This window comes from Mytilus californianus, unplaced genomic scaffold (assembly GCF_021869535.1).
Source record: "Mytilus californianus isolate M0D057914Y unplaced genomic scaffold, xbMytCali1.0.p SCAF_2, whole genome shotgun sequence".
NCBI classification, from domain to species: domain Eukaryota; kingdom Metazoa; phylum Mollusca; class Bivalvia; order Mytilida; family Mytilidae; genus Mytilus; species Mytilus californianus.
In genome coordinates this window covers 42,068,898-42,083,914 of record NW_026262668.1, presented here as the reverse complement: position 1 = coordinate 42,083,914, position 15,017 = coordinate 42,068,898, and the positions used below count along the sequence as shown (strand labels likewise).

The 15,017-nt window shown below is 31.1% G+C and overlaps 1 protein-coding gene across 1 annotated transcript in view; it reads left to right on the top strand.

Moving 5' to 3' along the window:
* Positions 1 to 15,017, top strand: part of LOC127728961 (mucin-5AC-like) — a 243,755-nt gene that overhangs the window by 138,639 nt on the left and 90,099 nt on the right. The window contains exons 40-44 of the mRNA XM_052236541.1: positions 1,015 to 1,071; positions 4,467 to 4,514; positions 5,598 to 5,827; positions 8,794 to 8,911; positions 11,284 to 11,568. Of these exons, the coding sequence (XP_052092501.1) occupies positions 1,015 to 1,071; positions 4,467 to 4,514; positions 5,598 to 5,827; positions 8,794 to 8,911; positions 11,284 to 11,568 (738 nt within the window). The remainder of the gene's footprint in view (positions 1 to 1,014; positions 1,072 to 4,466; positions 4,515 to 5,597; positions 5,828 to 8,793; positions 8,912 to 11,283; positions 11,569 to 15,017) is intronic.

Here is a 15,017-nt window from a genome sequence, read left to right as displayed (position 1 = left end):
TAATCAAATCCATACAGTTTAAGATGGCATTGACATGTCTGCAATTATGATTTTTATGAAGGTTTTTTAAAATATATTACAAAGTAAAAAGATGTTTGAAATCATCACTTTATTCAACTTTACAACGTTAAGAAAGTCACATGAGATTTGATCACCTGATACTACGAAAGTAAAAAAAACAATGGCGGTCGCTATCATCAAACGGGCATGTTTTAATTCAATTTTCATACATTTACCTTCTGTATTCCTTGTTAGAACACATATACAAAGTAAGTAATAAACTTGGGAAACATCTACAATAATTTGGTCATTGACAGAGTCCTTCATCTCTCATTTGGATATGATCAAATGCAACTTCCGGGCGGCAACGGAGAACACAAGAAAATGCAAAAAACAACTACTAAAGCATTTAAATGATTTTTATTTGCATATAACATTACAAATCAGATACAAAAAGGTACAAATATACATGTAAAACAAATAACAATCAAATTTATGCTACGAAAATATTTTCCTCCAGACCATCTGGTTTCTTGGTTGGAATTCAACCTGAAAAAAGTCTAAAGAACAGTGTAGCCATACATAATACACACCCCCCTTTCCAGAAATCATTCTCAGGGTAAAAACCCACATACTTTACACAACGAAAGACGGTATTTTCAATTGTTTCATTTGAATTACCATTTCAGTCGCAACTAGATAGCATATATATTTTTAATCATTCAGTAAACATGGGTGTTTTAAAATCTTTACTGAAAACATGTAGTGATAAAATTTACGCTAAAAGAATTACAGTTTTAGATAAAAACATGATCAACTTTAAGAATCCTATAAAGATGTGAAAATTTTATGGCTTCTTTCTTCTTTAAGCCAGATTTTCATATTTATGATTTCTTTTCTATGGAAATCTTTCTGTTAAACAAAAGCTATAACCACACAAATATTTCAGAGAATCCCTGCAATATTTTTAGTCATATATACCTATAAATTGGTTCTTTATATTTCTATTTATAGGCAACAAAAGTCTCTCAAGCACTTCACAACCACAATCCAACAAACAGACCTCACAATGTAAGTATAGTTAAACTTATCTATGCTGAACTCTGCCTAAAAGGGAATGCTATCTGAATTTTAACTATTAATCAAGGACATGTAACAAACATCTTTTAAAATTCAACTTGTATAAACCAAGCATTTGTGTTTTCCAAATAAAATATTGTTCTGAAAAGGTTTGGTTTTGATGAAGTCAATATATTGACATATACTTCATTTTTTGTAGCTGGTAATTATAAAATTAAGTGTAAGAACAATTTATTAAGTATAGTCCAACCTTGTCTCGATTCGGTTGTGACGAAAACTTGGATAAGTCAATGTAATTCAGGGATCTCCATGGATGAAAATTTAACCATGGAGGAACTTTCACCAGGACAAAACCTTGTGTGTGGTAATCGAAATTATTTCACTCCTCCATTTCATTGTAAATAATAGTGAATAGACTGATATACATACTTGCCAACCTCTGGCAATGAAAAATCATGTCATGACATGACATGACATGTCAAAAAGCGTGTGAAAACGCGCGATGTAGATGCAGACTTTTTAATATGAACAATGTTCATAATTTCACATTTATATACAAATTTGTTAATATAAAAAACAATATTCTACTATAAACTTTTATTGTATTCAACAGTGGTCTGTTTTGCTGCTTTTAAAGCAACACCACTAGGTACAAATTCAAAACAACTGCCAGTTTGGTTACATTTACTTGATAACAAGGCACACAATATATCATTGTCAAGTCCTGATCAGAATTCAGTGTGAATTTCTTTATAATTGAAAATGCTCTGTCACATTCAGAATTGATATTGGCTGAACTAAAATAGCTTTATCAAGCTTTGAAAGAGTGTCATAACGTTTTTTTGCGTTCTAAAATGTCATCTATTATCTCTGCCATTGCTCCCAACAAACTATATATGTTGCTATTGCCTGTTCAAAACTAGGTAGTTCATCAGAAGACAGCTGGTACTATGAGAACTGATCCAACAGTTCCGTGATATTTCCATCCCCTATGGCCTGTAGAAATCTGCTGGCTAGATTTGAAACCGAAAAACAAAAATTTTTATTATTTGATTACCATTCAACACGTTAAATGCTTAATCAAATAGCTCCATTGTAGTTCTCCTCTCACATGTATTGTTATGATTGCAACATATGGTGCACAATGCGTTACTCGTTTCTTGATCATTTAAAATCTAACTCACAAATATAATTTATAAATCTTGAATCTTATTCTTAGACGTACACATCGTTTTCACTTAACAATCGGCTCTTTAGACGACGGTACAGGTCCTGAAAGAGACCTCTTTCTGTGGACATTTCCCCTACGTGAATTTGAAAGAAAGAAAATCACAAAATCGTAAAAACTAATCACAAACTACTTACAAAATCCTCGCGTGTAAACCGTTGAAAAAGCGTGTATTACACGTGAATATCATGTCAGTTGGCAACTTTGCTGATATATTGTTTATTATATTAATTTCATTATAGAATAACCAATACATGTACTTTCATTAATTGTCATTTGTAACAATTCCAATGTCAAGCCTGGCACCTTTTAATTAAGGATGACCACAATTTAATTGTCCTGTTAACGTCAGAGTATTGTCCTGTTAGAAGGTTCCTGAGTCGTTTTTTCGCTATTCTAGTAATTGTGTTAGGTCTTAAATTTTGTGATTGTTTTTCTTACTGTCAAACTCAATCGACGTTATATAGCATTAAGTTTCATACCAATTTTTGTAAAACGTTAAATAAAGACTTGTGGATTTAATGATATAAGATTGCAAATGCCATAGTAATACATCATGAATCTTTTGATTGTAAATGTAAGCGGGATGTATTAATTTGATTGTAAACTATGAATGAATTCAGAATTATTATGATAGGAAATTTCGTCAGATTTTCAAGTTGCAGTTAATTCATGTATTTACTTTTACACTTGTAAAGTAATTCAATTTGATAGATAATTGTTGTACTCATGTTATTTGGCGTGAAATTATGTTCTGTGTTTTAGGATTAAGAGTCTAATTTTGTACTTGTTTATATAAATTGTGTTTGACCCTTTGGATTAAAATGCAATAGGGGTTATACAATGACAAGCAATTAATTATAATTGCTAATAAAAATGGCGGCTAGGGAAACGAAAACAAATTTTGACCACATCTTCGAATCATAGGCATGTAAAACTTGTTGTTTGTTGACACCTTTGATGTTTAAAAAACATATTTTTGGAACACAAATGATTGCAGAAAAAATTAATATACCAAATCAGAGAAAATGCATAAACATGATAAAAGATTAGAGGATCCTTAAAATAATTATTAAACAGATAGAAGTTGTGTAAAAAAGATTAAGACTTAACCTCAACAGATTATGAGATAGGGGCAAACAGGAAAGTTTAATACAAACATCTGCAACAATTTGTTTTGTTTGTCAAGGACATCCATATATTATATTTCTTATCTTTGTAAACAACAGATATATATATACTCTTTATTCATTCTCGTTTTTTATGAAATAATTTTTTTTTCAAATTACTACATGTACTAATGATGTAGACGGATTTGGATACTAAAAGACATCTTCCACCTCAACATACCAGGTTGAATACATATTACAAAATTGAAATGTAAAAACATGTAACTCACGACCTCAGATATCTAAGAACCTCAGAAAAGTATAACAGTTTTGTCGTCTTCCTTTGACTTGAATTATAGAGTTCAATTAAAGTAGGTTTCTGTTTACGAAGTACTTATTTTTGTATTTCTTATGGTCCTGTTTACTTTAGTAATTGATTTTGATTAAATCTAAACATTCATAACATGGCTTCATCAAAGTTTTGAAATCACTGATATTCTTTCAAAATTTACATAACATCTTCTACTTGTGTAGTGCCCTACTGTTGATGTCGATTTCATTTGTTTCCACAAAAACCAAATAATGCACAACCTGAGAATGTAAAATTATGTTTAAAAAAATGATAGCAAAAATGTTTGAACTATCATGGCAGGAAAATGTTTAGGTTTGACAAAAATTAATGTTTATTTTGGTTTTCAAGTTATTGTTTTCAATAAGAATTGCTAAAACTGTTAAATCTGTCTTATTTTGAAATCATCTGACCAATATTTTGATATGAAAAAAAAAAGCCATATCCAAGTCTTAAAAAAAATTATTAAAAATTTGGTAAATACCAAACTTTATTAAAGTATTTTACAGTACTATCACTGATTGAACTATTGATTCTGATTTTCAATTGGAAAATTAGAACTGCAATTTACCAGACCAGAAAAAAACTATGTTTATTTATGTATATGAAGATTGTTGGCAGTTGCTCCTATAAGGAATATTGTAAAGTTATCAGTATAAGAACAATTAAATGGGTACATGTATGTATGTGTTTATTTCAGTCAATCCAGACACAACAGCGGTTTCACAGTTCAGTCAGTCAACTACACGTAAGCATCTGTGTTACTAGTGGTAGTAATTATAATTTCTTGATGAACGGGCTGAAATTTTATAAGTTCAAGAAATATATATTAATTTAAAAGTAGAATTTCCATAAAGAGAATGTGAGATTTAAAACATCTTTTTTTTATGAAAACAGAATTGATTTTTTGTTTTTGATTGAAACACACTTCCATTGTTGAAGACCATAAACCTTTAGTTGCCTACATCCATGTCCTTTGGTCTCCGGGTGGATAGTTTCATTGGCAATCATACCACATCTCCTTATTTTATATATATATTCATATTTGGAGAATGAGAATGGTTCATTTACAAATAGTTAAAAATAACAAATCTTCAGAATATAGTCAATATATGTTAATAACCTGAAAATGGTCAATAACTCAATGTAGAGGTACAGTGCATGCAGGGCTAAAGTATTTTCATCTACATAGTTAATTTGGTCATAGTTTTGTCATCAATTATTTTTGTTTGCTCTTTTCCTTGATATATGAACATATGATTTGAATTGGTACGGTACGTTTGCCTATAATTGCTTACATCCACTTCATTTGAACTTGGGTGGATAGTTGTCTCATTGGCAATCCTACTCTTTAATTTTATATGCATAATATTTTAATCTAATTAGGTTGTAATAAACCGGTATAGCAAATTTATGAACAAAAATGATACATGTGTTTATATCATCAGAAAATGAGAGCGCCCCACAACAATAATATAACCAAACAAAGAAATGAGCCTGTGACGATTCTGCTTCTGTTGGTACCAAGTTGATTAAAATCTGACCAGAAATGTCCCCACAATATATTTTTTGAACAAATGTATTATAATTGTATATGAAATATATAGTAAATAATCACAAATGACAAATACTTTAAGCCAATGTCATGTAAGTATTACCAGTGTTATTAAAAGTTTTCAAAAGCTATGAATATCATTAGAACTAATTCATGTGAGACGTACTTTATGTTCATCAGTTTTATTAACAGAAATATGTCATTATTTTTATACTTTTTGTTAACAGATATAAGAAATAGGTCTATAGACCAAAAATTAATTATTTCTATTTACAGCAATCTGCGCACCTGGTGAGACCTTGGAACCATGTGCATACAAATGTGGCGACCTCTGTGACAACATGGCACAATTAATTGACACATGTAAACAGTCCCTAGGTACATGTGTACCTCTGTGTAGACCAGCCAAACATGCTTGTGTTCCTGGAGAGAAGTTAATGGATAAGATTACTTGTGTACAGCAGTCCATGTGCCCATGTAGGAAACAAGATGGAACTATTGCCAAGGTAGATTTCTCTTGTTTCTTTTTGTTAAGCCTGCAACATTTCGATTCTACATTCGGTAGTCTGCATTGTTAACATTTAGGTTTATAGTCTGTGGTTAAAGTTTTTAGACATCACTTACTTTGTCAAACCTTCTTACAATTTGAAGCTTGGACAGACGCTTTTTTGTGATAAAAAAACAGTATCCAGAGCAAAACATTTTTAGCTCACCTGCCCCAAAGGGCCAAGTGAGCTTTTCTCATCACTTAGCGTCTGTAGTCCGTTGTCGTCGTTTGTTAACTTTTACAAAAATCTTCTCCTCTGAGACTACTAGACTAAATTTAACCAAACTTTGCCACAATCATCATTGGGGTATCTAGTTTAACAAATGTGTCCGATGACCCAGCCTGCCAACCAAGATGGCCGACATGGCTAAAAATAGAACATAGGGGTAAAATGCAAGTTTTGTCTATTATTTTGAAAACCATTATAAAAAGAGAAGATCTGGCAATGGCAAAAATGTTCAAAATGTTGAGCTCTACCAATTGTTCATTATCGTCAAAACTGTCAGACGACTTCTTATAAAAGTTATTTCCCCTTGATGATGATTTTTACCAATATTTTGCGTTTTTGCCTTATATCTTAAAAATTATAATAGATAGATAGACTCTTAAATAAGCAAAAATGATCAGCAAGACAGGATCTACATTTAAGACTAATATCGGAAATTTTCGGACAACTCTTTATTGGAGTTATTGCCCTTTGATGACGATTTTTACAATTTTTTTGCATTTTGCCTTATATGATAAAAATTATAATAGATAAATAGAAACTTTAAATAACAAAAATGATCAGCAAGGCAAGATCCATAAACAAGTCAAATTTTGCTGATATAGTTAGTAGACTGTCACTCTTCATAGGAGTGATTGCCCTTAAATGAGGATTTTTTTTACCCTCTTTTGTGTTTTGAGCAAAAACTAAAGAAAATAGAGAGAAACAGACAAAATGATTAGCAAAACAAGATCAACCAAAAAGAGATGAATTTTATTCTTGTCTGCAATGTTGGAGAAGGTCCATTTTTGAATATGCACATAGACATAGGTGAGCGACACAGGTTCTTTAGAGCCTCTTAGTTTTTTGCAGTTATCCTCCTTATTGGAGTTATTGCCCTTTGATGACCATTTTTACCAATTTATATACGTCTGTTTACGGGATGTATTATGGTATACCGTTGTCTGTCCGTCAGTCGTCAACATGTCGGACAATAACTCAAAAACGCTTAAACCAATTTGCATGAAACTTTGGGAATTGTTTATATCTATTGACATAAGCTCCCTCTGGATTTTCATAAATTTTACATTTCTGAGTGATGGGGTTTTATTCATTAAAAATGTGTGATTTTCAAGTTTTTGGGATAATAACTCAAAAATGCTTTGAGCAGTTTTCATGAAACTTTGGTGAATTGTGTATATCTATTGACTTAAGGTCCCTTTCCATTTTTATAAATTTTTGATTTTATGTTTCTGAGTTGCGAGATTTTATTCATAAAAAAGAGATTTTCCAGTTTTCGGTCAATAACTCAAAAGTGCATTGAGCAGTTTTCATGAAACTTTAGTGACTGGTTTATATCTATTAAAATAACCTCCCTTTGGTTTTTTTTTTATAAATTCTGATGTGATATTGAGTGGTTACGGAACTTTATTCGTTGAAAAAGCGACGGGTCTATCATGCGCTCATGGCGCAGCTCTTTATTGTGTTTTGCCTTATATGATAAAATTTATAATAGATAGATAGAAACTTAATTGAGCAAAAATTATCAGAAGACAAGATCTACAATTAAGATTCTATGGAGGAAATCGTCTGACGCCTCCTTATTTGAGTTATTGCCCTTTATTGACGATTTATACCAATTATTTTGGGTTTTGCCTTCTATGATTAAAAATTATAATTGATAAATAGAAACTTTAAATAACAAAAATGATTAGCAAGGCAAGATCTACAAACAAGCCAAATTAAATGTTTACCCGATAGTTAGTAGACTGTCAATCTTTATAGAAGTGATTGCCCTTTATGAGGATTTTTTTGTCCTCTTTTGTGTTTTGAGCAAAGACTTAATGAAAGAAGATAGAGGGAAACTAAACAGACAAAAGGATCAGTAATGCAATATCAACAAAAAAGATATTTTTGTCATTAATTCTATTCTTGTCTACAATGTTGGAGAGTGTCCTTTGTTGAATATGCACATAGACAAGGTGAGCGACACAGGCTCTTTAGAGCCTATAATTTTTTGCAGTTAACATTTAAACACAATTTGGGGATAAAAGGGTTTTAGACATCAATAACTTAAATTTGTCAGACATTCTTAGATTTTTGGCATATGCTTTTTTATGATTAAGTGATAATGTCTGATGCAAAACTAGAAAATAATTTTTTGAGTATTCACTATTCTACTGATAAATAGTCTTAGTTTTTTAATGTTAACATACAGTCTGGGATTCTATTTTTAAGTTATCAAAAACTTTGTTAAACCTTCATGGAATGTTATGAAACTTCTTCCAGATCAAGAATTAGCACCTGGAGAAAAAATTTCTATTTTCCCCTGTGTTTTACTGAATACTAGACTTGGTTTTTGGCAGTCAACATTACACTTCTGCACTGACTGCAGTAATTGCAGGCCATGGAACCCCATGCAAATTTTTTAATGAAAATGATATAGAATGACAGACTCTCTCTCATAAACAATATTATACTTCCTTTTTAGATTTTTGTCTCCCTGTTTCATACATACTTTTAAAGTAGTTATGGGTGTACTTCAAGATCCCATATATATATGTGCCCAGTACATTTTGTCTTGGAAGTCTCTATTTTGACTTATGTATGAATTTGCTAATAATGTTTGGAAAAAACATTTACTTAAAGCTCTGTCTTTGTCTCAAAGATGACCCTTTGTGCTTTTTTTTCTTATTTATAACATATTATATTTCATACAGCCACTAGAAAAATGGAACAATCCAAATGACTACTGTTCAGTATGTCACTGTTTCAACAATACAGTTACCTGTACAAAAGATGAGACTTGTTCAACACCATCACCAACTCCATATAAACGTAAGAATGCATATTCTCAGACAAACACAGATTATATAGGGGGATTTCTAAATTGAATATGTCAGTAATTTTGTTTTTCTTTTTTAAATGTTTACAGAATATCAAAACATTTCCTAAATAATTCAAATCATTCAGTAATATATAGATTTAAATAGTTTTTATTATTAGTCTTTATAATATATTTAGTAGTAAATACAGTAGTTTTGAATATTTGATATATAGCCTGCTGATTAATCTGTATCGCTCAACTTTGATGCGCACCTTTTATCACACCCCTTTATCACATCCCTACTCAAATTTCTCATCTATTACAGTAGTGATTCCGACTAAATTTACATGAAGTCTATGTTTTTATTTATGCAAGTTTCTAAGAAATATTTTTCCTCAATGGGTCCTTAAAATGAAACAGTCATTAGGGCGTGACGTCATTTATCGAATGACGTCATTGTTTGGCATGTGACGTCACAGACGTTGAGCTTTCATATTTTCTGACTATAAAAAAGAACTCAATGAAATACCATACAAAACACAAAAAAATACAATAAACAAAATATTTCTATGAACAACAGGACGCAAATTGTAAGGTAACCCAGGTGCTTCAGGTGAATAATTAAGCAGTTCTTTTAAAACAAGACAAAAGTAAATCTGAAGTTAACCCAGATGCTAGGGATCAGAAAGCAGTTCATATATACTCTCCTGTTTAAATATATGATAGAGCGTATAAAACATGTCAAAATCCTTACCACATGCCGTATCACCCTCGACCAATATCATCCCTCGGGCCTAAAGGCCCTCGGGCTGATATTGGTATCTCGGGATGATACAGCATGTGATACAGATTTTTGCCATGTATTATTCTCTATATCTCATCCCGAATATGCATGTAATATTTGCCACTTGACATTTAGCAAACAACAATCATTATTGCTCATTTTTCTTTATTTCTCTCCAGTTTTATTCCATTCTTCCAACACATGGATAGTGTTAAGATTGCTTTATAATAGGCCCTTATTACAAAAAGAAATCTCATTTTAATAGACCAAATCATAAAACTTTTACAATACTAAAAATGTATATGAAGTTTTCAAATATGACACACCCATGGTAAAATACAAATATATTGCATGTCAGGTGATCGGCAACATCATGATTTGTTTGAGCTGTTCCAATCATACTCCCATGTTGTATGGTTGTTATGCAGCACCTAAGGTCATTATGTTTTTCAGTCTCTGCGTCTGTCGGTCCATCCGTCCATCTTTCCCGCTTCAGGTTAAAGTTTTTGGTCAAGGTAGTTTTTGATAAAGTTGAAGTCCAATCAACTTGAAACTTAGTACACATGTTCCCTATGATATGATCTTTCTAATTTTAATGCCAAATTAGAGTTTTGTCCCCAATTTCACGGACACATTCTTGTTATTAATGAGTTACCAAGGTCAATCTGTGTAAATGATGTCATTGAACGATAACATAAGAATATAAGCATTTTACAGGAAAATGCACGAATGTGAAACTGAAATCGGGAAACATAAACAAATGATGATAAGAATTTGTTTAAAACCCATTTTCTTAAATAAAAGTAAGATACACGTAAACATTAATATTTGTCCAACCTATCTAAGTATGTTATTGTAGATCGTTTAAGCATGTCACTTATTCAGTTTTCTTTGACTTTTATGTAAATACTGTAAATTCTAATATTATTGGGAGCTTTTTAGTAATTTTAACAAAAATGGGTGATGATCGCAATAATATCGCATATATCTGTATGGAGATTTTGCTGAAATCCCAATAATTAATGTCGCATTTTTGTCCATTATTAAAAAATCGCAATAATAAATGCATACAATAATTTTTGAATTTACAGTACCATACTGATAGCCTGTTTAATCAAGGGAACAGCAAGAAATTGCCTTCACCAAGAGTGCTTGGATCCAAAAGAACTACTGTCTTTGTCCTATTAGAATAGAATATTTCATTGGGACATGAATTGATATTAATTTTACCACAGGTTGGCCCTTCATGTGGATATTTACCCTTGCTAAAATATTTATCATGAAGGGCCAACCCGTGGTAAAATCAACATGAATTCAAACCCCTGGAATTAATTCTTAAATTCAGAATATATTTGTTGCTCATTGTATTTTATTTTAAAATGTAGATTATTTTGTAATCACTTTCATATCAAATAAGATAGAAAAACAAAGGATGTGGGGTATCCATCCATGACACAAAATCAGTTCATGCACAGCAAAAAACACAAAAAGCCTTTTTATTCTTAGACATTTTCTAAAGTAAAAAATGTTAAGAATAAGTTTTAAATAGGGTAATAAAGGATTGAGGAGAAGTAAGACAATATTTTTCTTCTCTTATAGCAATCCCTGTTACACATCCTCAGTGTTTCTGGACACACTGGATTAACATGGATACACCTTTGACATCTGAAGGTGACATTGAAACCATTTCCAAGATCAGAACTTTGCATACTTTCTGTTACAACCCAGTTCATATTGAGTGCAGAGAGGTCAAATCACACACAGACTACACTACCAGAGGACAGACTGTAACATGTGACGTAAATACAGGGTTAAAATGTTTGAACTATGAAAATGGTGGAAACTGTGATGATTATGAAGTCCGGTTCTATTGTCCTTGTGCAAGTAAGTTTTTATTCAGTCAGTTGTTTTAACTCATTTGGTCTAATCATTTTTATTATATGCCTGTTGAAAACGGGACATATTATGGTAAACCAATGTCTGTCTGTACGTCATTCAACACTTCATACGATAACTCATACTTGCTTTAACCAAATCTCATGTAATTTTCATACAACATTAGGATTGACTGAAGAAAGCTCCTTTTTGATTTTGAAATGTTTTTGTTTTGTTGTTCTAGAGTTACGGGACTTTAACTATTTGAATTAATTTGAGATAACTTAGATAACTTAACTTTTTTTAAGGAATGTGTTATGAATTTATGCATTTTGTTTTGTAGCAAGAAAATGAGTTCCTTAACCCCAATTTTTCTTTTGATTTTCTGAAAGCTCATTAATAGAGCCAGCGTCTCATATTTTTTTTAATATTCCATCGTTTAGTTTTCTTTTAACAGAAAATTGGGTTTTCCATGTTTAAACTATAGAAAATCTGACAATTTTGCCCAACCTGTAGCTAAAAACAAATACCTGTGACCCATACTTTTTATCATTTTATGAAAAATGCATGTTATAATCTACTATTTGGCAAACTATAAAAAAAATTGTAACGATTTTAATCAAGACCCCCATCTACCTTAAGAGTGTGGCCATGCCTTTTTATTATTCTTGTTTGTTTTATAACAAGATTGGAATTTTTGCTTAGTGATATGGGCAGAAAGTTTTGATTGAAAAAAAAAGTGTGAAAGATGGTGGTAAAATTGTGATGTTTAGAGGAAGCTGATTTTTATTGTCGAGCCTTCGACTTTTGTCGAAAAAGCGAGACATAGCGATCCTACATTCCGTCGGCGTCGTCGTTGTCGTTGGCGGCGTCCACAAATATTCACTCTGTGGTTAAAGTTTTTGAAATTTTAATAACTTTCTTAAACTATCCTGGATTTCTACCAAACTTGGACAGAAGCTTGTTTATGATCATAAGATAATATTCAAAAGTAAATTTGTAAAAAAAAAATTCCATTTTTTCCGTATTTTACTTATAAATGGACTTAGTTTTTCTGCAAAGAAACATTACATTCACTCTGTGGTCAAAGTTTTTCAAATTTTAGTAACTTTCTTAAACTATCCTGGATTTCTACCAAACTTGGAAAGAAGCTTGTTTATGATCATAAGATAGTATCCAGAAGTAAATTTTGTAAAACAAAAAATCCATTTTTTCCGTATTTTACTTATAAATGGACTTAGTTTTTCTGCCAGTTAACATTACATTCATTCTGTGGTTAAAGTTTTTAAAATTTTAACAACTTTCTTAAACTATCCTGGATTTGTACCAAACTTGGACAGAAGCTTGTTTATGATTAAAAGCTAGTATCTAGAAGGAAATTTTGTTAAAATTTTGTTCCATTTTTTCCGTATTTTACTTATAAATGGACTTAGTTTTTCTTCCAGTTAACATTACATACAGTCTGCAGTTTAATTTTTTTAAACATTTATTAGATTCATAAACTATCCTGGATTTTTACCAAACTTGGACAGAAGCTACTTGCAATCAAAAGAGTGTACAGAGAGGAATATTTTTATTAATTTTTTTCCTCATTTTTGTTGAGTCTGCGATTAACAGCAAAAGTAGGCGAGACACTGGGTTCCGCGGAACCCTTACGAATTTTTTAAAATTTATGTACCCAATTTTTTTAAGCTTCATTTTTTTCGAGCCTTCGACTTTTGTCGAAAAAGCGAGACATAGCGATCCTACATTCCGTCGGCGTCGTCCACAAATATTCACTCTGTGGTTAAAGTTTTTGAAATTTTAATAACTTTCTTAAACTATCCTGGATTTCTACCAAACTTGGACAGAAGCTTGTTTATGATCATAAGATAGTATCCAGAAGTAAATTTTGTAAAAAAAAAATTCCTGTTTTTCCGTATTTTACTTATAAATGGACTTAGTTTTTCTGCCAGGAAACATTACATTCACTCTGTGGTTAAAGTTTTTAAAATTTTAATTACTTTCTCAAACTATCCTGGATTTCTACCAAACTTGGACAGAAGCTTGTTTATGATCATAAGATAGTATCCAGAAGTATATAAAAAAATTCCTGTTTTTCCGTATTTTACTTATAAATGGACTTAGTTTTTCTGCCAGGAAACATTACATTCACTCTGTGGTTAAAGTTTTTAAAATTTTAATAACTTTCTCAAACTATCCTGGATTGTTACCAAACTTGGACAGAAGCTTGTTTATGATCAAAAGCTAGTATCTAGAAGGAAATTTTTATTAAATTTTGTACTTGTTTATCCATATTTTACTTATAAATGGACTTAGTTTTTCTTCCAGTTAACATTACATACAGTCTGCAGTTAAATTTTTTAAAACTTTTATTAGATTCATAAACTATTCTGGATTTTTACCAAACTTGGACAGAAGCTTCTTACAATAAAAAAAATTGTATTGAGAGGAATGTTTTTATTAAATTTTATCCTCATCTCATTTTTGTTGAGCCTGCGATTAACAGCAAAAGTAGGCGAGACACTGGGTTCTGCGGAACCTTTACGAATTTTTTAAGAAAAGAATGGTTTTCTGTAGCCTAATACACAATTTTTGACATCCATTTGCATGTACATAGCGCCACAGTTCCGGGATATTCCACACTTTGGCACCGGACCCTTTCCCGAACCAGGAAGAAGAAGAAGAAGTGGAATTTATTTAGAAAAGAATGTTACAATTAACTAGATTAATTGATAGGAGTAAATATTCTTGATCAAAATTTCATTGGAAATTATAATATTGCCATAGAAAGTAACATGTCGACATGTCAATACAGAAAATACAAGAAAAAACTATCAACTTATCATGAAAAATACACAAAAGGATTATCCCTCACTTAAGTAATCAAACTGCAGCTACTTTCTCATCCTACACAAAGTCAACTGTTGCAGAATTTTCTGACTTGCCTCAAGATATGGGAAGTATTCATAAATTCATGTAGGAAGCTTTTCTTTGATAAAAAATTGACCAAAACTGTTGAATTATTAATATTTTTTTGTTTCCTCCACTTCAGCACAATATTGTAATGATTGTCACTTTTGAAATATGCTATGAATATACATGTTCAAATTTTTAAATTCAAAAATTATATAAAAATTACATTTTTCTGATAATAAATTGAATGTTTTATTAAAAAGACCACATACTTATTTTATAGAAACTAGAGATTTTGTCTTGTTTTAACAGAGCAGAAAAAGTGAGACTTGGGCATGATTTTGTCAGTGGTGGTCTGTGTCAACAATGTATAAGTTTTTGTCTTACCTCAACAAAGTGAAAAAAGCGAGACATAGTTGTGCAGTTTCCTGCAGCGTCTTCAACAATGTATTAGTTTTTGATTAGGTCAGTTTAAGAGGAACCACAAATGGTAGATCAATGATATGTGGTATGCTGTTGTATTAGCAATTGGACATCACATT